The following is a 27564-nucleotide window of genomic DNA, read 5'->3' on the forward strand; positions in this document are numbered from 1 at the left end:
ACTCAAAACGGAACAGTACTGCCTATTTGCCAGATTATAGCACACAATACAAAATCACCAGGATAATACACAAACTGTTCCAGCATAAAGTTAGAGTGTCATGGACAGGCAATATCTAGGCTGGCAGAAAGCCTGACAGGATAAAGCTAAAGTGTCCAATTTTTTAATACATATCAATTAGAAAAGTGAGCTCATACTTGATCATTATTTAATACCATGAGGCTAAAATGTTTATCTAGCATTAAGCATGCTAGAACCACTTTTACTATACTGTGAATCCACAGTTTAGATAGGTAGAAAGAGTTCCTTTGTGTCTCTTAGAGATTCTATTCTAATAAAATAAATAAATTAAATAAATAAATAAAAAAATACAATAAATAATAAATAAATTAATTAAAAAAAAAAAAACATTTTATTCCACAGCTACTTGTGACATCGTACACTTCTGTCTTAACTGTGCTTTAATTAACTAAAAACAGACTTAAAAAATCCTGGTTGGAAATACATTAGAGTGCCTATGGTTCCAGTGGCAACAACTGAAAACAATTTCCTGTCTCAGAAGGTCACTGGTAAAGATTTATATTGATTTTTTATTCAAATACATCCAACACATAATCTACAGAAGAAATATCTTCCAGCATGGCAATATAGGGCTATGAATGTTGAAAAAGTCACCAGCTTAACAAACTTGACACTTTTTTTAAATGAATTATGAATACAAACATGATTAGCTGTTAGAAATGGAACAATTCAAACGAGAGTTGGCTCTCAAAGTGTAAAAACATTCTAAAACAGTGTAGAGAGTGTAGAGAATAATCAGGGTGAATGACTGGTGCAGGTGCATTTTACACTGCATACAAGTGATGTCTTAATAATGGTCCTGTTTGTATGGCTTTTTTTAGTCAAAACCTATAGTGATTTTTAGGCTGACCTACATTTCTGAAAAGGCACATAACCAAAAATTTTGAGTTCTTGCTCATAACTTTTTTATCCCATTTTCAAAGAAGGAGAAAAAACCTTCCTAAGAAACACTGGACAGTGTTTGAAATTAGAGATCACCTTTAAGATGATTGCAGTTCTTAGAAAATTCTGGCAGTGTAGGATTTTAACTCTGAAAGTAGGTACAAAGATGTAATTCCCCCTTTATACCACTTTGAATTCCCTCTTTATACTACTTTGTGGGGTCCTCCCATGAACCAAGCTACATTAAAAAGCAAAGTAACATAGTAAGAGCCAATCTGTGGAGCTCAGGTGTTGGCTCTGAAGACATGTCTTGTTGGTCAGTATTTGAAACTAGAGACTGGGAAGGTAATATCGGGCTAATTCTGGCCTGGTTAAGTGGACAGAAGCCCTGGTAATGATTATAGAAGACTAATATCCTTCTGGAGAGTATCTTCTGTTTTCATTTCAGCCAAAAGCAATTCAGTTCACGTAGCCTGAGACCCACTCCACAATATGAGCAAGTGTGCTAAGTGGGAATAATTAGCAGATTCATTTCAAGGCAGACTCTTGACTGAAACCAAAATGCTAATGTGTATACACCCTCAGACTGCTACTTAGACCCTACTGTGACAGAGGCAGAGGAAAGGGCAGAGGAAACTATAACAGAGTGAACACTGCTTACTTTTATTATGTCTGGGTAGATCCTGTAAGGGTCTCTGTATATGCAGCAATTAAATACTGAAAAGTCATGCTACTTCTGGTCATCTGATTAATTCCCAGCTACCTATAACCCACAGCACTCCTTGCCTTTAATGAATTTTTTAACTATTGTTTTGTATAATAGGAATTTGATAAGGAAATCTAGTACAAGACTTAATTATAAATAAATATATATATATATATATATAAATAATAAAAATTAAAAAAAAAAAAAACACACTTAAAGCTCTATCAGTTTTTCCAGTCATTGAATGTATATATGAAGAACCTGGCTTCCTGAACCTGTGCAGAAGATTCACCTATGTCATTATTTTCCTATGCGTAGGTTATAGCACTGTTGTTATCACTTCTTTGAGATTAACTTTAGACAATAAATGATAATAGAAACTGTTAAGATACAAGAAAGAGGAAAATCATCTGAATACCTATAATTGCCATCAAATTCAAAGGGAGTTTCTGGATGCTCAGCCTCCTTTGAAAATCTGATTTTTTTTTATTTAAAAGTAAACATTTCACAGTGGAACTTTCAAAAGTGCCAATGGGAACATTTCAATCCAGTTAATTAATTTAAATGGGAGCTATGTGCCATATCTGTTTAAGTGCTTTTGATAATCCCACTATGTTTCCATCTTCAGTTTTCAACACCTAAATAATTCAGAAAACCTACACCAAGGTGACCTAGAAGTTTAAATGTTACAAAGCTAACTTCAGAAGAGCTTAATTTTAGACACACAAAGAAAAAAAGGCTACAAAAAAAAAAAAAAAGGCAATATATAGGTAGGTTAGTTTGTTTATTTATTTATTTATTTTTGACATTGCAGTAAACTTGTTCTGCAGCACTTCAGCCCTCACTGATCAAAATCTCTGGGTCTCCAACAGACTTTATACTGCTTAGCCCTTGCTAGGGCTGGGTGACTCTCAGATCTTTAAGTAGCCTTAGGTAAACTTAGACTCTAGAAGACTTCATCACCTTCATTTTCATGTGACATCTGCCAGCTGCTTTTGACTACAGTGTGAAATATGACAAGATTAAGTCCAGTGTAAAATACATCTGAATTTATTGTGTAGGTCAGATAGACTGGATTGACTAGCTCTGTATTTACTATTAATAATTGTTTAAACATAATTATTAATTTTACATGAGTAGCTCCTCTGAATTTGGAAAGTGATAGATTGATGCGTTATAATGGAGCACCTCACTTTGGCCTACTATGAGTTACTGTTTTCTACTATTACAATATTTAGTGAAGTGAAAACATCAAAAAGAGTGTGACAGCATGTCTGTAAGACACATACTAATTTTCTACAAAATGCATCATGATACAAAAAAAAGAATGGCTTCATTGTTTTTTAAATAGGCATAAAAATCATCCCTATATGAGTTATCTGCCTGATGGAGTCTCAATTTGCTTTAATTTGCAGCCCTAAGGTTTGCAGTTCACTAAATCATCAAAACAGAGGAAATGCCATTTCATATCAAAATTGAGTAAACACCTCCATCCTTCATAAACATCACAAATACAATTTTCTCTAATATCTAATAATAAAGCTAAAAATTAATGATTCAAGAAATGGGTTCAAACAAGTTGAGATTTACATGACACTGTATAAGAAGTACATTCACATTCCTGGCACCTATGTTCCTCCAATAATCAAAAAACTCATTCATTTAGCAATGCCCTCAGAAACCAAAGGAGATTGATAAAAATTGCTGCTAATAGGTCACATACAAATTCTGAACCATTTACGTATACAAAAAAATTATGTTTTCCATTTGAGATCATGAAATAATTTATCACTTACTTCAGCAATGAGTGATTATACAAAGCATTTGACAAACCTCACAGAATTTTTATCAAGGACTTTGCTGGGTAGTATGTTATTTATTTATTTATTTTTTGGATTATGTTGTATCATTAACTGCAGGAATTCCATTTTTGAAACCTTATCTCAGAGCCAAAAAAAATATTTTAAAAATTAAAAATACATGCTTAGGAATATTATTTTAATGAACAGAATTATACAAGATCTGGATAGAAGAATGCAAATAGTGCATTCTGCCAGAATTATGAGAACAGGCTAACATGTTATTTGGTAGTCAGTAAGCCAAGACCTTCAGAATCACCAAGGTTCTCACATACCTCTTCATATGGTTTTTAATACATATTCAGATTCTCAGTTATAAAAATGACAAAGAACTGAAATATTGCCTGCAGCTGTTACTAAGAGTTGCATTTATTTCTGTCTCAAATTTGTGGAATTATTTCTCTTCTGACAAAAAGGTTTATCAGAGGAGCATAGCAAATGAATGAATTAGGGCAATTTAGTCTAATATTTAGCTTTTGAATTGTCTAATGCATCTATTCTCACAGTAAAAGTTCAAGTCTCTAATGTACCTTGTCCAATCAAGTCATCTGAACCATCACATACCAGAATTAAACTGCAACTGGTTCAACTAAAGTGAATTCATTATGAGCCTAAATGTAATGATCATTGCATTCAGTCTGCCAGCTAAATTTTATCCCCCTAGAGAAAAGCTGAGTATACTTACAGACTAAATTTACAAATATTTAAGCAGGCATGTGCAGAAGGGAAATAAGTCATGGACAAAAAATATAATAATAAAAAAGCAAGCAAACAAGAAAATTTAAGAATAAGAATAAGAATAAGAATAAGAATAAGAATAAGAATAAGAATAAGAATAAGAATAAGAATAAAAGAATAAGAATAAGAATAAGAATAAGAATAAGAATAAGAATAAGAATAAGAATAAGAATAAGAATAAGAATAAGAATAAGAATAAGAATAAGAATAAGAATAAGAATAAGAATAAGAATAAGAATAAGAATAAGAATAAGAATAAGAATAAGAATAAGAATAAGAATAAGAATAAGAATAAGAATAAGAAACTATTAGAATGAAACCAGATTGTCAATGGCAGTAACAGATCACTAACAGTAACAAAATTGCTATAATTCCTTAGAATTATCTACCTCACTTATACCATTATTTACCACGTACAGATGTTTTCCTAAAAACTGAGATGTCTTTTTCTGGAATTTGAGGCACAGATGTCCCTAAATGTTTGCAAAGAACATGAGATCATATTCTTGGTTTTACCACAAACCAGTTGAAAATTAATGTATTTGAATATCAGACACATTTGAAGAAGAGTCTGAGAAGCTTGATCATGTGCAATAACTGTGAAAGGATCAGGAAGGAAGGCAATATTTATATTTGAAAGCAGTGCTACAGAATGGTTACACACCTTTGGTCTCTTACGCTGTTTGCTTAGAGTTAGCCCATACAGCTCTGATACAATCTGACTTTCTTGGTGACCTTGTGCACATTACTTAACCTTCTTGAACCTCAGCTTTGCAGTTGGCTGGAGGGAAGCTGTCATGCATATAAGAGTGGAGACATTCTGCATGTAAGTTTAAAATGTGGGTGAAATGTTTAAGTAGGGATGTTATATTTTCTGAATCTCAGTGATGCCAGGGACTAAACTGATCTCAATCTCTCAGGTCTGATAGGGCTTTTGACCAGTAAATATTTATACTTTAGAAATCATGATTAAAACTTATTTTTGCTTTTAAAAATGAGCAATATTTTTCAAAGAATTTACATCAGAAACATTATAACAATTCTGTTTCTTCAGTATGTCAGAATCTTTCTTGTCATTTTCAGCTTCCAAGAAATGCAGTATCCCCAATCTGTGGAATTACCAAAGCTAAGAGAATTCATTTTTAATGTTCTATCCACATTAACAAGTCATTATCAACTAAGGCAAACAAGTAAACAAACAAACAAACAAATAAATAAAATTAACTGCAGGATGCTGTGAGATGATACTTGCAAAGAGAAAACAGAGTAAACGTTTCTCATAATCAAAAAGAAAGGGTTACATACTAGCATACACTCAGTGTGCTGACACTATAAGAAAATAACCTCACTAGTTAAATTATATAAGTCATGTCTACTGAATATAAAAGAGCATACTGTGGAAACTGTAAACAGGGAATGATCATACTATTGTATCATAATATACAGAGAATAGTGCTACAGAATCTTTAAACTTTAAAATGCTAGTCTTTGAATAGATCATGATCTGTTTGCATACAAGATTAGTCTCTAACTGTAGTTTGGCAGGTACTTACAGGCTCCGGAAGTACTGACCCTAACAAACCCCTGATATACAGGTCAGAGCTGAAATATATTCCCTTTGTTGATTTGCCAGACACCAGACTTAGTAATGTGCATGGAGTACACGGAAAACCACTTTTTATTCTCAGGTGCTTTGGGAAGTAGACTGGCACAAAATGCAGTGATTAGCAGGTCATCAAGTAAACAGCTACTGTTCCTGCACAGTGCAACTATTAGGTGGAAATTTACAGCAACCTGGTAGGCACTTCTGTTCAGTACAAGCAAGATAATTTTTCTTCTTTATAAGCATGAATCTTAGGTGCTACTATTAAAGCACCTGCCTCTGGAGATAGGTTCTTTATTTTCAAATGAGACTAAGACCTCCCCCTCCTCCCAGTCATTTACTTAATAGTTCTATGACACAGAAATATCCTATTCAAGATAACATCAGCAGACTTCACATTTTTGGATGTACTTTGCAAGGTCTATTGTCTATATTTCAAAAATATATGATTATTACGAAAGGATCAGACTGCAAATCAAGTTTTCAAATTTATACTTTATGCAGACTATTTTCACATAGACAATTTCTATTGCATATAATTACTCAGAGCTCCTTACTATCCCTACATGTACTTGCCATGCACTTGGAGAGATTTTAATGAGCATTTTGGTGTTCTGTTCCTATATACCTTATGATGCACATGCAAGAACTGAAGCCATTATATGCTACTAAAAGCAGACTGAGCCATAACTTTGCTTATAATAAGCCAGGTTTAAAAAAATCTTATTATTATTATTAATAATATCAATAATAATGATAATAAGAATTATTATTAATAGTAATACTTTTTAAGGAAAAAATCCATCTTTGTGCTTTTTTTTTTGTCAAGTGGTAGGTCTTGACCAGTACTATGTCCATTTGAACCACAATGTTCGGAGACAATTTTTCTTGTAGATCATGCAGAAATAGTTTGTATGCATACCTCAGAAATTTAGTGCTTTGAGAAAAGGATCTCAGTTCTGGCAAAAAAATTCCTTAACATCATTTTCCATGTAGCTGGGGAATATTCACAGCTCTGCCCAAGGTCCATGCTATCACTAGTTTAACAGTCTAGTTACATTTCTTGATAAAGCTTTGTTCCATAACAAATTTGTTACCAAACCTATTGCTTTTATCACCTCAGTTAATGTTTGAGTCCAAGTCTGGAGCTCCAATTTGTCAGATGCCTTTCATTCCCATTGCTGCTCAGATTCTCCCTCACTTTACAACAAACTGAAGGATTTAAGCACACCTACCATTCGACTTTAAAGGACTCTCATATAGACTTTTTTTTTTCCTTTTAATTTTAAGTCACTGGCTAATTCATTGAAGAAATCCCAATTTCCAATAAAAAAGTCACCATTACATGGTTTTAATCACTGGGGAAATTCTGTCCCAAAACACTTTCATGATGGCCTACTTCATAGGTACATGACATTAAAAACCACAGGACTAACTCCCCCAGATTTAAACCAGTCCTGTAACTTCAATAAAGTTATGCCAACAAAATCATGGGCCCATACACATATTTAATATTACTTAAGAAGACAATTTATAACCCCTTTTCTTATCTTTAATGTATATTATTTTAAGCTAGAAAATAACCAATCATAAAAATATTGCAAATATTTCCATTGAAGCATGAGTGGCAGCAAGAGAGAAAGCACAAAAGTAATAATTCCACTCCCAAAGAATAACAGGAAATAGAACTGGTAGATCATCTTATGAGCCTCAAGCTCTGAAAAGTGTTTCAGTGAAGTGAAGCACCTGAAATTTTGATCAAAGTTGCCCTCACCTCAGATGCTCTGTACCATAATTGACTGTGACAGAGAAACAGACAAGCTTCAATGAAATTTAGGGATCACGTTTTTTTCCTGTCTGATGAGAAGCAGCACTATACCTAAACCATTCCTGACATATTTGTCTAACCTGTTTTTAAGAAAGTTAATGTGTGTTGTACCTGCTACCCTGAAGCAGTTCAGAGTCCTAACCATTGACATGTAGATTTTGACTTTTCTTTAAGGTAGCTTCCTCTGTAATAGTTCATGCTGCCTTTGCCAACTCCATTTAGTGAACAGTCAGATCTTTCAAATATAACTATTTTGAATTTTCAGCACTACATAAACGAAGGAAAATCATCAGAAAGAGGCCCTTTAAACACAGATCCATCCAGGTTACAATATCACATATACAAAGTCTGAAAGTCTGTGCTAGTTCAGAACCAGCAGCCAACAGACTGTTTTATACTGAGATTTTCAACAACAGGGCAGGAGCTCTCTGTCAAACCTATGTTGAAGCTTAGACTGAAGAGTCAATTGGAAATTCTGTGCAGAGACAGTGATCTGGGAGGAAAAAAAACAAGCATGTTGAAGAAGTTTAAACTAGATAAAATATTATTCAATGCATTTACTAAGGGAAATAAATTTAAAAACAAACAAACAAACAAACAAAAACAACAAAAAACACTTGAAATTAAGGAAAGGAAGACAAACATTCAAAATTATGTACTTTCAAGACAGGGATTTTCACATGGACTGAGCGTATTAAGATTTATCCTATGATACTTAAAGAACTAACTGATGAGATAGAAAACTACTGAGACTTTACAAGGAAGTATGCAAAACTTGGAAATGAAGAGTTTATCATTAAAAATTGGGAGAAATGAAGCCAGGGAGTTATCAACCACTTAGTTTAACTTGAATTCTCAGAAAAATCCTGAAAGAAATAAAACAAACATATTTTGAAAACAGAAAACAAACAAACAAGACAAATAGCAGTCAGCAGGGATCTGTCAACAATAAGCTGTCACATTTCCTTCAGTGAGAGGGTAACAGGCATTGTGGATGAGAGACAAGCAGTTAGGTGTCATTTATCTTAACATTAGAAAGATTTTTGACACCATCTCAAATTACACTCTCAGTCATAAGCAACCTATTGAAACAGATCTAGCCCCTAAGGGCTGAGTGTGAATTATATCAGAAAACTGCAGGAAGATAAAATTTGTCATTGATTTGCTGTCAGAATGGAAGGGATAGTACAGGGCAGGGCCTGGAAAGGGTCTGTTCTGTCTGTCTTTATTCAGTACTTGTAATAATTATTCAATACAATTTGGATGATAAAATTGAGTATACGGTGATCAAATTTGAGCAGTAATACTTGAAAAGTGAAGTTATGCTGAAGGCCAGGATAGTTATTCCATATAGTACAGACTAACTGCTGAAAGTCTGAAGAAAAGGAACAAGCAGTTGAACAGGAACAACCAACAGGCAGCACTTCACAGGACAGAGAGCAACAAGATAGGAGCTCTTCATAAAACAAGATCTTAGAGCTATTATATAGATCAAAATATGTTGAACCAATGCCATAATATTGCAAAAAGGCCATATGCCACCCTGAAAGATACAGACAGATAAAATAATCTTTCCCCTTTACTCCACACCAGTGAATACATGAAATGTTTCTCCTATACTCTCCACTAGTGAGACCAGAGAGAGCTCTTTGTGAAGGTTGGATCATTGTGGTTCAGTCTGAATGAGAATCAAATGGGAAGTCCAGAGGAAATCAGCAAAGATCAGAAGTGTTTCTAGTAAACCTGATCTTCAGAGTGATATGGAAAATTAAGAAATGGAAGAGAATGCCCTCAGAGGCTGTAAAGTCTCTGTCCGTGGATTAACGTAAGTATATAAGATACTATTTTTATGCAAGGGCTAAATAGTCTCTTGAGATCCCTTTAGCTGTCTTCTGTAGCACAATAGGGCAAATTTCAGTTATTAAATATTTTAAACACAAAAATAAAATAAAAAAAAAAAAAATTGAGATCATAACTGGGACAGATAAATAGAAAAATTGCAATGCATTCTCATGAGACCTAAATGTCTTTAGACTGCCTTTGCGGTTTCACAAAATACCTGTTTAAGAAACCATTTTTTTAATATTTAAGAAAATAAGAATTAAAATGTTGATAAACCTATTTCCTATTCTTGGCTAACTAATGATGCACTTTAAATATTTTTAAGGGCAGAGTTTCTGCATTGCTTTTGGTTACAGGAAAAATGCTTCCCAGAAAGTGGAGAGAGGGTAGGAGAAATCACCATTTGCACAGCAGTAAACTGCTTTCCATGTAGACATAAAAAACATAAACCAGTCTGGGAAATACTAAGCAGTTCTCTCTTAAAAAACAAATCCAGTGTGGAGTTCTGTGTGTGAATAGAGAGTTCTCCTATGATTCACAGAAAATCTGACCTTACCTACTAATGTGGTGCACAACCTGAGGAACTTAAACAATAGAGGATCCTAAATAAGTAACTACGTTTATAAGCTAATAAATCTGTCACAGCCTTCTCCTAGAGCGCTTGCTGAAGATATACACAGTCCTACATTCACTCGTGAAACATAGTGCATAGAGAATCCATTCGCTTGTGTCCTTCCCAGCATTTCCTGAAGACATGTAGGAAATCTATTTTTGAGGGGTTTACTACAAAATCAAAAAAAAAACAAAAGCTAGAAAACTTAAGAAATTATGTCTGAAGGAGATTTCAGGACTAATTCTCTGACCCCAAATCTGAGTCAACTATGTCAAAATCACATACAGCTCACACGCCCCAGCCAGCCCACAGCTCTGGAGATTGCCCAGTACCCCAAGCAATGCAACCCAGTGCTTAATTATCCTCATTAGAATTTTCCTGAATGCTTATATTAAAACTGTATTGTAATTCAAATCCACTACTTCTCCTAATAGCCAAATAAACTATCACTAACAATATGTTCTTTTTACTGAATAATCCTTTCAGTATTGAAAGAGATAAGCACAACTTCCCTCAGTTCAGCCTTCTCCAGACCTAACAGTCCTAGTTGGCTCAACCTTTCCCTACAGGCATGTCTTCAGAACGGTGATCATTCTCATTGCTTGCCGCTGGGCTGGACTCTCTCAAGCTAGTCTACTTTTGGAAGTGAAGTCACAGTTTTGCTAATGAGGTCATAGCACCAGGGAAGAGAACAGATGGATTACATCACAAGTCTAGGAGTACACTGCAGCAATGGCCTCTGGCAATGCAAATCTCAGTTAACCATTGCAAAGCCTCTTCTTCATGCCTCTGCTCTCCCTGAAGGGGAGTTCAATTCATCAAGTTACTGAAACCCATACTGTCATCTCCTCTATGTGTTTCAGTCATTCCTGGCACATCCTATTGTCCCACTCCCCACTGAGTCTGTTGCTTCTAAAATGAAGTTACAATGACATTAGATATTCGTTCTTCACTCCCTGACTTAAACTGTAATATCACAATAATACCACTAAAAATGGTGGACAAATATTTTGGAAATAGCCTAAATAATTCAGGCTCTGTCATTTAATAACTAAAAATAAAATACAATAATAATGAAAAAAAAAAAAGTGGTCAGGGATTTATCAGGATGAAAAGTCCTGGATAAATATTAGATGGGTATCCTAAAGAAATGAAATTAATACTGTTGTGAGATGAAGAGAAATTGTAGGAAAACAAACAGTAAAAATAAAAATAAAGTAATGTACAACTAATTCTCAGTTACTCTCTTTCCTAATCTCAAAAGCACTAAATGTCTCATTCATTTTCTATTTAACTAAATTTAATTTAGTAGTAGACCACAATTATGTAACACAAATGCACAATAATTAAATACCATTTAATTCACCATTTTTGCTTTTAAGCAAGAATATTTTGCTTGTAGGTTTAAAGGGCAGCTCAGTCTTCAATTATAATACATATATTAATTTCTGAGAAGGAGAGGAGAAAGATGGAAGAGACTGGGAAGAAACATGCTGATTGATACTCCATATTTCACACCAGTACCTCACAAAGCAATTCACTGCAGACTTGCTGCCTGCAATTCATAATCCATACTACCTGCTATTCCCAGTAGCTGTTTGTCTATGCTAAAAGTCATACCATTACAATGGGCATAGCTATGAAGTCTTACACATGAATGCAAAGCACTCCATAACTCATATGTAAACGGCCTTGATTTTATATTATTCTATCATTGCACACTTGCTTTTATTGTGAAAGAAAAAAAATACATTATTTTTTAAAAGAAGTGATTATTTGTCATGCATGGCAATACTTTCTTTTTGTTTTTTGATATAAACAAGAATACTCTGCAGTCCAGTTATCTGTGTTTATTTAAAGAACTGTTCATTCTAATCATAATAATTCTTACACAGGATGACCAAAGAAAAATTTACTAATGAATGAAATATCTACTATCAACTCAAGAAACCAGTGACAAATTGACAGCTAAATGTGTAACTGCAGCCCCATGCTTCAACTGAGAAACCTGACTAACTTCTTCTGGCAAGGTGGGAAAAATCCCTATTCATCCTAACTCTCAAGCAGAGGTTTCATTGGCAATCTGGCATTATTCTAATAAAGAGCAAATGGTTGTCCAAGTTCAGGGTATTTTCTTAGCAGCTCTCTAGATTGTCTCTAGAGAGTCAATTGATGTGTGTTTCACTGGGAAAGGAGGAAATATAAAAAAGAAAAAAAGAGAAAAAGAGAAAGAGAAAGAGAAAGAGAAAGAGAAAGAGAAAGAGAAAGAGAAAGAGAAAGAGAAAGAGAAAGAAAAAGAAAAAGAAAAAGAAAAAGAAAAAGAAAAAGAAAAAGAAAAAGAAAAAGAAAAAGAAAAAGAAAAAGAAAAAGAAAAAGAAAAAGAAAAAGAAAAAGAAAAAAGAAAAAGAAAAAGAATAAAAAGAAAAAGAAAAAGAAAAAAAAGAAAAAAGAAAGGAGGGAAGGAGGGAAACAAGGAAGGAAACAAGGAAACAAGGAAACAAGGAAACAAGGAAGGAAAGAAGGAAGGAAGGAAGGAAGGAAGGAAGGAAGGAAGGAAGGAAGGAAGGAAGGAAGGAAGGAAGGAAGGAAGGAAGGAAGGAAGGAAGGAAGGAAGGAAGGAAGGAAGGAAGGAAGGAGAAGACTATTAGGACTACAATGAAAAAAGCTTCGGAAAGAAGACAAGTTGTCATTCTTGGATTCTTCTAGGGTCCTTGGATCTTGTTCAAAACAACCAAGCGCTGTTTTGATTTTCAGTCATGTTTACAGGTACATTTCAAAATCATTTAATGCTTTTTAGCATCTGTATTTAGCTTATTTTAAATATATATATATTTAATGCGTAATACAATATGCAACCTATCAAAATCATAACATCCTATTTTTATTCTATGTTTCTGGTACTTATGGCTGTCCATAGTGTGCATCCACTGTTGACTGATCTCTTCAGTCCAGCATTTGTCCTTAGTGACTACAATTTTCATATTGAACTCAGACTCTGAGAGTAAAGAGGAATAAATCCTGAGCCATATTTACTGATCAGTGCTAAGACCAGGACTAGCTTTGAAAAACCTAAGTACTCTTCTAAAAACTGTGATAGTATCTTCCTACTTGACTTTCAGCCCTGTATAGAATAAAGGAAGACAGCAATATAATTTTAAGAAGAATAAAAGAATCCAAAACATTTTTGCTTGTCTCAATGACTTTTATTTTTGACCGAGCGTTTTCAGGTGATGGAATATAAGTATGAACTGTACTGTCGTATTACATATAGACAGAAGAATACCCTGCAGGAAGTATAATTGTCATATTTTGTTTACAGATATAATCATGTATAGCAATAAGTGCTCCTGTTATGTATTTCACTGTAGTGTGTTCTTTTGTTAGACTTAGGGTTAGGTTCAGCAATTCAAAAAAAAAACAAAAAACTATCAATTATATAGTGCTTACCACAGCTGTGGTGGGGGGAGGGGGCGCTCTGACTTCTTTAATGAAGTACAGAAATACAGTGGTCTAAAGCAAAGTTTAAAACTTGTTTGCTGCAGTTAAAGAAAATATCATAAGTTTCTTGAATTATTTTCTGTCACATCACAAGAAAGGGAACTAATGAATGTTGAATCTGTTACTTTAAAAAGAATTGACTAATGTCAGTGTTGATGGGTTCCTTCAGAATTAGATACATAATTTACAAGTCCTAGAAAAGAAGTTGAATCCAATACTGATTTAAATCTTCTTGTGATATGGCGGCCTGAAGAGATGCTCAATGTGGGGTTCCCAATTTTTACTAGTTCACCAACCATGGAGCTTAAGGCTAATGATGATTAGGGCTGTCTTTCTGATAGTTCATCATATCAGTGTAATTTTAATTTACGGATTTCTTAGTTATAAATCAAGACGATCATAGGAAAAATGTCTGCCCCTGAGTCATTTATATTCTCAGTGCATACACTCCATAAATCTGAGAGCAAACACAATTTATTATTTCTAAGACAAAGTTAAAAATCCATTACTGTAAAATTTAAATTTCTTTTTCTCTTCACCTGAACTCTTGTGCTTTGGGGAAAAAAAAAAAAAAGCGAATTCTATCTCAAAAATTTCATTACATTTGGGCTTGAAGCTTACAGTGTTTTGATGAGTATTTCCTTAAGGACTAAGATAACATAAGTGGATCTCTACTAAAGCTTTTGACCTGCTTCAGCTAAATACCTGATAGAGAAATCACCAATAATAGTCTCTCTCATCAATCAAAAAATTACTAACTTGGAAGAATATAGATATGTATCTACATATATTTTCAAATTATGTTGTTTCAATACAGATTTTTGTAGACCAAAACAATGTATAAGTTTGAAATGAAAACAGTTTATAATTTTAACTATATTAAAAGTTTTTTTTAAAAAAGACAAAATATGTTTTATGATTCTTAAACATTTCGACTTTTCTTTTTCAAATTGGCTTTTAGGTTTTAAAATAGAACACTTTTAAAGAGAAAAAAAATCTCTCAAAAATGAACCATTAAAAAAAAAAAATCGATTGCTAGGTCACAAAGGAAACAGAAATATTTCTTATTACAGCTTTAGGACTGGAACATTTACTGTCACCAAATAAAAAGCCATTGGTCAACACCTCTTTCTAGCCCATATTACAACTTACACAATACAAAACACAGTTTCTAAGTGGGAATTCATTATTAGTCATATCAGGAAGTTGATTTCAAATCATAACTACTAGGAAAAGCCAGCTTGTTTTTAACTTTCCTCCTACAGAGATTAAATAGTTGAGAGCTCAAATTTGCTAAACCCACACATTCATGGGGAACTTTTACATGCGATCTGGTGTGCAAAATACTGTTGCAATATGAATAAAACATAACTTTTGTGGAAACAGCTGCCTTTTCCTGTTGTTCTTTATTATTATTATTGTTATTATTATTATTATTATTATTATTATTATTATTATTATTATTATTATTATTATTATTATTATTATTATTATTATGAAAAGCAGAATATTTTGGAGGAGAAAGGTTTATAACTCTCAACTTTGCTTGAATATATGTTATGTTTTTCTACTGATGAAGAAAAGAAAACGAGGAAAGCAAACAACCCCAAACCCTGGCAGTTATATATAGTCAATGATGTGAAGTTCTAAAGCAATGATTTTTTCCATCACTGTCATACAAAAAACTTCTAGGGTCTGATTATTTACAGTGCATTAAGAACATTTAAAGTTGGACAGTCTTAGAGAGGATAAGAACTTTAAAAGAGGTATAAATTTACAATGCAGAATCATGTAAAATGATAATTATATAAAAGACATCCAGACTCTTGAGACTGATGTTTCTAAATATCTGCCTTCAGGATTGTGTTATGTATGTCAAATCCTAAGGTACCTTGTTCAAATTCAAGAATCACATGAAAGTTTAAAGGTTGAGATATTTATTTTATTTTATTTTATTTTATTTTATTTTATTTTATTTAACTTTTATTCTGTACATCACAGCATTGTTACATATCTGTTTGTTTTGTAAGGATTACAAAAGTAGTGCTGATCAGTATTCAGAAGTTCCTATAGCTGCTTCAGAGGAAATCTGAAAGGTCAGCCTGCCCAAAGGAGATCATTAAGGTTACTGAGGACTACAGGGAGAAAACAGTATCCCAGCTAGTGAAGTCTGCTGACAAAAAGCCCCTTAGGAAGCAAGAGTCTTTATCTAGACAGAGCTGGCACTTTCTGTCCAAAGCAGAAGCCAGCTTTGCTCCAGAACAAGTCTGAAACTTGACCACAAGGACCCTGAAGAGTCAGTGAAAACTGTGAGGAACCAGAGACACTAGCAGAGGAAACCTGAGGGTTAGGTTCAAAGACTATATGAGGGTTCTCTACAAGGTGATGAGCCATAGCCCAAATGACAGAGACCTGCAGTCTTGACTCAGACACTTGCAGGCAAGACTGAACAGAGAAAATATGACAGAGTATCCTATGAGAAAGGAAAACAAAAAGAAAAGAAAAATACACAGAAAGAGAAGAAGGAAACTTTGTCTCAACAATTTAGGTGCAAAACATGTTATAATTTTATTTTAATTAATTGTTCAAAAGGTTAAACTACTACAATCTTGGTATTTTCATGATGTATTTTTCTGTCATAGCAAATACATGAATAAAAGCTAGAAGTTTTCTGAGACACAGTACCAGATATATAGACCAACACAATTGTGTTACCACATAATTTTAAGTAGAAATATCTATAAAAACTGGAGTAGATGTAGAATTATCTATAGAAGATATCTATCTGAAACAGAGATTCATTAAAAATCAGTTACATGTGTCTTCATAAAAAGGAAACTGCTGGAGAAAGAAGGATACAGTGAGAAAAAAGTATTATATTTTAGAAACATTTCCTTTATAGAACAGCAGCATGAAAATATACATTGCTTTGCCGTTAATAAATATAGAGTTTTTCACTGAAACTGCTGAAAATGTCCTCTATGTTCCCTCTGATTTATTGGCAAGCAAAGGCACTACCGAATTTGGCATATGATGACTTGGAGTATTGACAATCACTCACAAAGATTACTTGGTCTCAGTATACTTTGTCTAGTAAAATGAGGTGGTAGGATTGCCAGAGCAGATCATCATGTGGCATAAGTGTCATTGACACATGCTATATAAACTCAGTGAATGCAAAAACAGTGGGAAACAAACTGCATCATCCATATTATGACTTTCCTCTTCATTGTTACTGTACCAGCACCAGCAGACACCGACACTGACTGGCACCCAAAATCTCATGCCCTGAAAAACCGTAAGATATAAAGCTCACTCTTCAATTTAGAGCTTCACTTTAGAGCTTCTCCAGCATAAAGTTGAGTAATTTCAAAAAAAAAGTGAAAGGTAGGAAGAGAAATATCTCATTGCTGAATCCTGCTGCACAGAGGAGCACTGTGCAACTCTGGGCCAGGTGAGCACAGGGCAGTGTGGCAAGAAGCTGGAAGCTGAAATGCCAGCAGCAGGGTGTTGTGCATCTCTACCACTCCACAAGCTAGGCAGCTCATCAGTGAATTTGTAAAAAGAGACAAAAGAAGAAAGCCACAAGAACATCCTAATACACCCATTTTCAATGAGAGTTAACAAGGGGTGTCCTTAGATAAATCCTTTCCTGCTAGCTTTGTGGTCAATGTGCTTAGCATGGTGTGGTTTCAGTAGTCTGAGTAGAAGCTAGTCTGCTGGTATGATTATCTAATTCCTGGCAGTACACATATATCAGGCAGAAATAAAGGGACTGAAAAGCCACAGACTTAATGAAAAATTTAGCAGTCTAGGTGGGGATACAAAAAGACTAACTGGAATGGAATTTGAAGCAAATTCTAAGGTAGCTCTGTTACTATGTAAATGCTATTTTAGTACTAATGTGCAAAATGTGTGTATAAGTTTTTCAGCTTATTTATAAACACCAGAACTTTTCAGAAAACAATAGCAATTACGGAAATCATGAACGTCTGTTATAATGTATATAATAAGGGTCTATCTCGAATACTTTCCAGAAACTACTATTTAGTATTAATCTTTACACTTCTTTAAAAGAATTCTTTTTTCTTTCATGCCTTTCATCAGACAGATATCAGGTTACTGGAGAGATAACACTACCACACAATCTGCTTTGTGCAGTTTCTGTTAGTAGGTTTGTTTTTTGTTTGTTTGTTTGTTTGTTTTCTATTTGGGCAGAAGAAGTAAATAAATGAGTCCTTGCCAAGTAGTTACAGATATTAAATATTAGATATGGTAAAGTGGTTAAACAGCTGTGCCTGAAAATGGAGAGCTATCACATGTATTATTGTTGGTAGCACTCTGATAATTATTGCAAAGTAGTCTCAACAGGAGAATCATTGGTAAATATTTACTGCACTGTCTTTGCTGGTCTTTATCAGGAACCACTTACATAGAAAACCAGAGCTGTTAGAAAACTCTTCCTTGTGGTTTGATTAAAATTACTGAATAAACTCCCCTTGGTGAATCAGTTCACACTGTTGCCTTTCTCACTAGCCTTTAGCAAAACAGAAGTTGGTATTTCAAATTTGCTGAGCTAAGGTAAACCCTGTAAATCAATGAAACAGGTTAACTGTGTTGTGGTGTTCTCAAGACTAACTTTCCTGGCTCCCAGAACTTCCCATTAAAGTTGTGGCTTGATGTTTAGCTGTCATTCAAATATTCTTACATATGTTCTCTAAATCATTGGGATGGTGATTTTCAAAACAAATAATTCAATGCACATGTGGACTCAGCTACCACAAAACTTGCAGAACTTATTAAAGCAGCAATTCGAAACACCTCCCAAGGAAGGGTAACTTTGTTTCCTCTGTTATTAATTAGTATAAGATTACACTAATCCTAGTTAACCACACAGAAAAACTCCAAATTCTCCTTTTATATTCAAGAAATATTTTTATTGCTGTAGTTCATCATCCTAGTGTTTCAACCAACTCAGAAGTGGTTTTATAGTCCAAACTTCTCTTTTATTATGTACATTTCCATCCCCTCATATCCTTTCTATATTTGAAAGACATGAGCAATATATATGTGTGAATCATTTTGTCTGACACCTTCTTTTGAAGGATGAGTTACTATTTCACTGCCTAACTTCATAGTCAGACTGAGGAATATCAGATATATAATGACTCTAAAATATCATTTAAAGCAGCAGGTGAATATGGAACCCAACCCACTTTAGAATAAAAAGAATTGGGTTCAGCTTTTTTGTGCTATTTTTTACTCTCTTCTCAAAAAGAGAACGGAGTAACTTTTTTATGCCAACTAATAGAAGTCCTCAACATTCCTGAAATATAATAATGTAATATTCAAACGGTTGCATTTCTCCAATGTCAGCATCATAATTAAAATACTACTTACATTTAGATGAAGCTGGTTGGTCCAATGACCAATTATTTTGTATTCTGTACTTTTGTTGGTGATTTGATATTGAAAAATATCATAGCGTCCAGGAGCATCTCCATTTTCATTGAAGATAACAGGTGTTCCAGCACTCCCTGAAAAATATTAAAAAGCAATTAGAACAATTAGTATAAATATCTTTATAGCAATTTTCCAGAAAAGATATTCTGGCAGAAAAATTATAATTAGAGACAGTTGATCACACTGACCAGGTTCTTCTTAACGCAACACTGATATGGTAATAAGTCTAAAAACCTCACAAAGAAAATGTGTGATATTTTCATTATCACTAAATCTACCTTATATAGAAGTTAGTGAAAACAACTTTAATTTTTTTTTTTTTTTTTGTGCTACACAATATCAATAAAGCACTGAAAAAGAAAGAAAAAAAAAAAAAAGAAGTGGAGAAAATCCTTCTGACTTGCAGAACGGCACAATTTCACTTTAAGGTGTGAATACAGTGTACAAATATTGCACAAATAGCAATCTTCTGATGAACTCCTTAAAGACCTTCCCTGTGAAGTATGAAAATAAAGTGAATAGCATCAACTTAAGAGCCAATGCTCATAAAAGACCTTGAGGAACAAGTGTATAAATCTGGTCACAGCTAACGTGATTAGTTTCTAGCACTGACCACCTGTGTAAAAGTATTTTATCAAAATAAATTAAGGATAGCAGCTGTGTTTGTTGCTCTCTCTTCTATACACAAGACTGTCAGACAGAAAGGTCCATTGCCGAAGCTGTCAAAAGTTATAAATCGACACTCTGTTCTTACTTCGATCAACAAAATGTTCAAAGATTGAAAACTACATGTCTACCTTGGCAGCCAGGCCAGCCAAATTAGAGCATGTTTTGATGAATTCTCTCAAGGTGACATTACCTTCAAGGATCTGCAGTCCTACAGAGACTTTGCAAAAATTGCACAAAGAATGTCATATTCAGCAATGCCCCCCAAATTCACATATGAAGATGAAAGAAATTTATAATGAAGGTTCATCGAAGACAAATCCAAATATCTTAAAGTTGTTTTTCAGTAACTGGAGAATGAAAGCTGTGTTCATTGGGTAAACAAACAAACAAACAAAAACAGCACTATTTTCACATCTCTCCATATGAAAATCAAGAAAAAGAGAGTACCTAGTTCATAGTAAATTCTTACAGTATGAGACTTGTTAAATTAATACCTAGAGGTAATAAGCCCACTGTATGAGCACTTTCCAGAGAATGTCAAAAAAAGCTTGAAAGTCTGGGTATATATTATGCAGAAGTTGGCCAGTAGAAGTGGGAATAACAGTCTACATACCTACAGAATTTCTGCATAATTACTTCTTGTATCTCTGTCTCCCATAAATTATTGTGTTCTCCTGTTTTGTATAACAGCTTTCATACAAACTGATATCCAGTGAAATGAACAGTGTTTTCAGAGTGACAAGTGGCACATTAACCACTGTGCCAATTTCACAGTTCTGCCAGCAAAATTCTGGCAGCAAAAATTAGATGTGAGCAACTGCAGAAGAACAGTATCAAAAGATTATGTGTGATAAATATTTAAGAACCCATTGAAATAGAAGAGACTCGACACAAAATTTTGGAAATCTCTTTATGATTTGCTCTCAATTCTTTTGGCAGAAATAAGGGCAAGAAAAATGCCAGTCTACAATCTTCTATAAGCAGTGAAATTACTCTTCATTGCACAAATAGCAGATTGATCCAACAAAATTCTTTCACCCAATAAACACATACTTTGCAGTTTTGGGTAAGTAGCTGTTGAAGTAACCTTCAGACTATTTTTTCAACTTGTGACAGGAACCATCTTTCCGCTCAGCACAATTTAAAGAGCTTATGGTAGAAACAGAAACCTATTACCAATGGATACATAATGCCTTTTGTCCTAAAGACCAATGGGGTTTTCAGTCACACTTATGACAAGCAAAAACAGTGTGAGTTTATAATATCTTTTTTTTTTTTTTTTTTTAGAAACATCATGTACTAGGAGTACACGATACAGTACAAGCCAGAACCATCTTCTTTGATATTATTATGTTCTCAGCAAGAGAATTTCACTCAGTGCACCACAGTCAACAGTGGCATAGCATCTTGCGGAATTCAGCTGCTACTCTGAGTCCAACAAGATCTCTCTCTTACAGCAGAAGTTAAGATAAGCTTTGCCATCTTCATAAAGTTCAGTTTAATAAAGTCTCAAATAAGTCACAGAAGATTCAGACCCCCAAATACTAGGAAGAATGTGCTATCCTTCTGTGGAATAACATTTTTAGAAGGTAAAATAACATTCACAGTGCTTGTTATAAAGTAAATTTGATAACATCCTAGGGATGCTGCCATAACTAGTAGTTATTGTTAGCAAGTGGCACCAGACCAATATCTTCATCTATGTCTTATGTCTTATGACATAATTATGTAATAATTATTATGTTTTTTTTCCCATGTCATTATTTTGTGTACATTTAATGAACCTAAAACAAGGAGGTATTCCTGAATGGAGTGTGCTAAGAACCATTAGTAACCATACTAATAATCATTAGTTACATAACCAAGAAAGCAAAGCTTAAAGACTTTTGAAAAAACAAAACAAACAAACAAAAAAACAAACAAACAAAAAAACAAACCAAAACAAAAAAAAAAAAACAACTAGGGATTTTAGCAAGGCTTTAGCAGAAGCTTTGGAAGTCTAAGCAGAGAATGAAACTAGAGGTATCAAGGCTATAAACAAATCATCAGTGGTTAATTAGTGTTCTTAAAAGAATATTAATCTCATCTGAAGAAAAACATACCCTAATGGATAATCCAGATGAACGGTGTCTGAGAACGGATAGTCCACAAACCAAAACAAAAGTATTTTATGTACGAAAATATATTTTGCTTGGACAACCCACTGAACGCATGCATTATTGAATTAAAGTGAATACTTCTGTGGAAAAAAATACCGAAAATTTTATAGAGACAAGGTAATTAAACCACGTGGAGAAACATTGAAGCTGACTATAACGCATCACATTGGTGGTGATGTATCTTGATTCAGTGTAAAACACTGTAACAAACCCTACTGAATTGTAAAAGTGTCTTTTTTAACAATCTGATATGCAGAATTGATCATTCTTGAAATCCTATAGTGTGTATAGTTGTGTACTGCCATATATGCCTGTATGGTATAATTGCCATTACAGGGAATTGCATCTTAATTGTTTAATTGTTCCATTTAATGGATGTTGAGGACCTCCTACTAAATCTAAATGCAATATATTTTTGTCAGAAGTTAATGCAGAAAATGATACTCTGACCTGAAGTAATCAGCTCAGGTTATATAAATTCCAGTTTATTAAAAATATTTGGGGAAACCACACTGAATAGTTCTTGGATATAATATTTATTTTAGAGAATAGACTTGGATACCCTAATTCAGAAACTGCATTTACTGGGAACCATAATATAAAAAATGTTACTTTTGCTTAGAAAAAATGTCCCTGCAATGCTTGTCTAGACTACTTCGGAGACCACAAGGCAGCCCACGTTTTTTTAAATCATTTCACTAATTTCATAATCATTTTTTTCATAACTTGTCAACAATCATTTAGCAAGGTAGTTAAAGAACAGCTAGGGAACTGTGCCTTTTCACATTTCATTCTCAGTGTGCTTATGTAGCTCTGCATCATTTTAACCCATGATTGACTCAGATAATTGTATGCAATCTGTCATGATCTTAACTAAATTTTTAATATATTCTGGATACCTAAATCAGAAGTTCATGGTAGAATTTCAAGAATACATAATAACCTTGGCTACCAATGGAAAATCATGTCTGAACCTTCATATTTCCTTTGAGCCAACCCTTTTTCTTTATTATTTATAAACTTCGTACTAACTTATTTTGAGATCCATTTCTGATGTCTATCTTTGTTGAACTCCAAAATACTTTTAGAAAATCTTTTTTTTTTTTTTTTTTTTTTTGTAACTCTATACTGATAAGAGGAGGGAATATTTCAAATTTTATAATAAAGTACAGTGAAGTATTTTTCAAATGGTTTTCAGACTTGTTTTGACATCACTTTTTTTTTTTTTTTTAGCTAAAAAGGTACAAAAAATAGGAAAATGCATCTCATTTAATGTCCTTGGTTTGTAAAGTCCAGCAGTTCAGTCCCAAAGTTAGCAGAGGGTTTGAGTGCCCATCTGCCTTTACAGGAACTACTTAGCCAAAGGGACAAAAGAGAGAAGACAAGGTGAGAAACACACGTGGACAGAACTCCATCTGTTCTTCTGCCCCATCAAAGACATCACAGAACGAACTGATGATATGGTCTAGCAGAGTTGTGGCTATGTCCAATGATGTGGTTCAAAAGGTAGGCAAAGAAACACTCGGTTGCATATATGAACATACATATCTCCTAAGTTTTTCAAGTCATAAGGTATGCATGTGTCTATTACTGAATACCAATTTAATAGCCATGTATGTACGATGTAGTCACCTAAAAGCTTCAGAATCTTGTATACACTGCTTACCAAGTCCCTCTGATGTGCTGAATGGGTAATAGACAGTGATTAAAAATCACTCCATAATCAGACAAAACAATTTTCTATAAACCCTATAGCTGGATGCATTTTTTCATTACCATGCAGTTGAAGACAATCTATATCCACAACATAAAAATAAGTTTATTAAGCTTAAAGACACATCTACTTATTGTACATAATAAGTAATAATCTGATTCTGAGAGAAATTCTTCCTCTCCCTTCCCAGTTTACAACCAGATGCATTAAATAACTCTGAATGTCAAGCTAACACATTAGCTAAGCATTACCAAAGGAATGTGTCTGTGACCTCAGTAGTTTATAAGCCTTTTAAAATGCGGCTTAAACTAGCCAGAAATGTTATTTAGAGAAGAAGAAAGTAAAATGCATTAGGTTTTTAATTCAGAATCAAGGATGAAAAGGATTCTTTTGAATTTTTAATGCCTTACGTTGATGTCAAGGAAAGCTGGTTTTGATAAACAACTGCTTTATGACAAGCCCATTGTACACTGAATTTGAAAATTCACCTTCCTATGAAGAAATTCTTAAACATGTACCTTGATATTCTTAAGATGCTGCTCAGCAACTCACTTATGTGTCTGCTTTACCAATTTTCTTTTCATGTGTATGTAAACAATCCCATCTCCTACTGCAAACTGTGAGCATAGTTCCCTGTGAGGTCACCAAATAAGCTTTCTCAGGTGGTTTCCAGTGAAGATGTTCTCTGAACATCTCCAGTAGTGGAAAGGAAGTAGAATGACTGGAAAACCAGAAGATCATACGTGCAGGTGATATATTACAATTATTAAGCTGTAGTGAAAGCTAAAATAAGAATAATGGTGAGCATTTAATTTTTTTCATTTTAAAATAGAAAGAAAAAAACAAAAAGAAATCCATTAAATTAAATCAACAGCCTTGGATTTCCCTTACAAAAAAAAAAAAAAAAACTTTAGTAAAAAATTACTTATGAAGCACTACTACTTCAGTACCTTGACAAAAGTGTAGAAAAGTGATAAACCCCACAACTGGCATTTACAGAATATTCCAACACCAGTGGAGCTGATTCCATTACAAAGACTGCTATGATATTTTACCAGATTTCAGCAGCTTGATATTCAGCTTGTTTTCTAAAATGAAATGAAAATTACTTAACCTAAATCTTCATCCTTTGAGTTATTCTACATAGGTTGTTTTTATCTATTATGAAACCCATTGCAGTCAGCAGGGATTTGATGGTATGGTTTGATAAATAGAAGTCAAGCAGTTATAGTACACTATAATATAGTTAACTGTTCTGTACAAAACCCTCAAAATGCACCATCTGTTAGAATTTGGCATTAATGGAAGACTTCAGATTTACAGAATCAACTCGTATTTCATAAATTTGTATTATTACTTTCAAGTACTAAGAGTTGGGGGGCAGATTTGTTTTATTTATTTATTTTTCTTAACTTAGCATTTCATTTTAATTAGTTATTAAAAAGTACTGCAGAGATGTACATGAGCTAACATAGTTCTCACTAACATGGAAAGAGGGACAGTAACCATGTGAACCTTCAGTACTTAGAATTCCCAAGGAAGCAGAATGTATCTGTAAAATTAGAAAGGAAATTTGTCACTGATAAGCCTCTCATTGAGAAAAAGGAAAGAGAAGACTAAAATAGAATGCATAGAAAGGGTAAACATAAACTGTTAAAACATTTCATATTCAAAAACAAACTAACAGACAAAACAATAGCAGAGAATTATAAAGAATTATGTAGAACTAATAGAAGCTAATTTGTGAATATTAGGTTGGCAGATAGAGGAGGAATATACACTGTATTGGGCTATGTAAGGTCTGTGATAAATGAAACCACTATCTGCTCAATCTTAATACAGCAGACATTTTGAAACAACGAACAATGCGGTTATTAAAGTAACAAATGATGATTGTCTTACATATATTCAAAATCTGAAAAGACGCCCCTTTATGCTGACCCTAAAATGTCTCAGTTCATGATTAGTACAATAAAACTGTATGGCACCCAATTGCTGCAAACCTACTGCTGTTTTACATATCCTAAAGTACTGTAGACACCCACATAGATGTGCAGAATATGTTTATGACAGAGAACCTGTGCCTTTCTGAGGCAGCAGCTGGAGGCCAGATGGATACCCTAGGGTTATCTAAAACAGCATTCAATGCCCATGTTAAGCAATTTATCTTACTTACCACGGGGCAGATTCTGGCTATTCATGTATGAAAGCAGAAAATAGAGCCAAAGGGAAACTGAGAGTACTACAGAAAATGTATAATACACAGTCTTAGGGCATATGTGATATAAATTATGGTGGCAGCCACTAGAGATGGATCTCACAGAGAGAAGGTAAATAATCTGATATTAAAATAAAGTGATATAAACGAATTCCAGGCCTGACAGTACGACTTTATATTATATCAAAGCTGATGGATAAGAACTTTAAGGGTGACATTGCAGAGATGGGTATAATTTGTTTGATGTTTTGGTGAAAGGCCTGTAATACAAGCCCTGTGAGAAGCAGATGAGGGAACTGGGATTGTTTGGTCTGGAGAAGAGGAGACTCAGGGGAGACCTTATTATTGCTCTCTGCAACTACCTGAAAAGAAGTGATGGGGAGCTGGGGATTGGCCTCTTCTCACAGGTAGGACTGATAGGGCTAGAGGGCAAGACCTCAAGTTGCACCAGGGAAGGTTTAGGTTGGAAATTAGGAGATATTTCACAGAATTGCAGAACTGTAGGGGTTGGAAGGGACCTCGAAAGATCATCAGGTCCAAAGCCCCTGCCAAAGCAGGTTCCTCAGAGCAGGCTGCCCAGGTAGGTGTCCAGACAGGCCTTGAATATCTCCAGAGAAGGAGACTCCACAACCTCCCTAGGCAGCCTGTTCCAATGCTCCGTCACCCTCACCGTGAAGAAGTTCTTTCACATATCAGTGCAGAACTTCCTGTGCTCTAACTTGCAGCCATTGCCCCTTGTCCTATCCCCACAAACCACTGAAAAGAGGTTGGCTACATACTTCTGTCCCCCACCCCTCAGATATTTGTATACACTGAAGAGATACACTCTCAGTCTTCTCTTCTCCAGGCTGAACAGATCCAGATCTCTCAGCCTTTCTTCATAGGGAAGATGCTCCAGGCCCCGTATCCTCTTTGTGGCCCTTCGCTGGACTCTTTCCAGGAGATCCCTGTCTTTCTTGTACCGGGAAGCCGAGAACCGGACACAGTACCCCAGGTGAGGCCTGACCAGGGCAGAGTAGAGGGGGAGGATCACCTCCCTTGACCTGCTGGCCACGCTTCTCTTAATGCACGCCAGGATCCCATTAGCGCTCTTGGCCACAAGGGCACAGTGCTGGCTCATGGTCAACCTGTCATCCACCAGGACCCCCAGGTCCTTCTCCTCAGAACTCCTTTCCAGCAGGTTGTCCCCCAGCCTGTACTGATACTTCGTGTTGTTCCTTCCCAAGTGCAGGACTTTACACTTGCTCTTGTTAAATCTCATTTGGTTTCTTCCTGCCCATCTCTCCAGCTGGTCCAGGTCTCACTGAATGGCAGTACAGCCTTCTGGCGTGTCAGCCACTCCTCCCAGCTTTGTGGTGTACTTGCTGAGGGCAGACACTATTCCCTCATCAAGGCTGTTGATGAAGATGTTGAACAAGACCAGACTTAGCACCGACCCCTGGGGAACACTGCTAGTCACAGGCCTCCAGCCAGACTCTGCTCCGCCAATCACCACCCTCTGAGCTCGGCCAGTCAGCCAGTTCTAAACCCACCTTGCCGTCCACTCATCTATACCACACTTTCTCAGCTTTGCTAGTAGGATGCCATGGGAGATAGTATTGAAAGCCTTGCTAAAATCAAGGTAGATGACATCCACCGCTCTCCCCCCATCTACCCAGCTGGTGATGCCATCATAGAAGGCAACGAGGTTG

General features: G+C 34.7%; 1 protein-coding gene across 4 annotated transcripts in view; it reads right to left on the reverse strand.

Moving 5' to 3' along the window:
* GRM8 (glutamate metabotropic receptor 8) overlaps positions 1–27564 on the reverse strand; it is a 349252-nt gene that overhangs the window by 47527 nt on the left and 274161 nt on the right. For all 4 annotated transcript variants that reach the window (XM_068669623.1, XM_068669626.1, XM_068669622.1 and 1 more), the window contains exon 8: positions 19051–19187. In XM_068669623.1, the coding sequence (XP_068525724.1) occupies positions 19051–19187 (137 nt within the window). The remainder of the gene's footprint in view (positions 1–19050; positions 19188–27564) is intronic.

Source organism: Anas acuta, chromosome 1 (assembly GCF_963932015.1).
Source record: "Anas acuta chromosome 1, bAnaAcu1.1, whole genome shotgun sequence".
NCBI classification, from domain to species: Eukaryota; Metazoa; Chordata; class Aves; order Anseriformes; family Anatidae; genus Anas; species Anas acuta.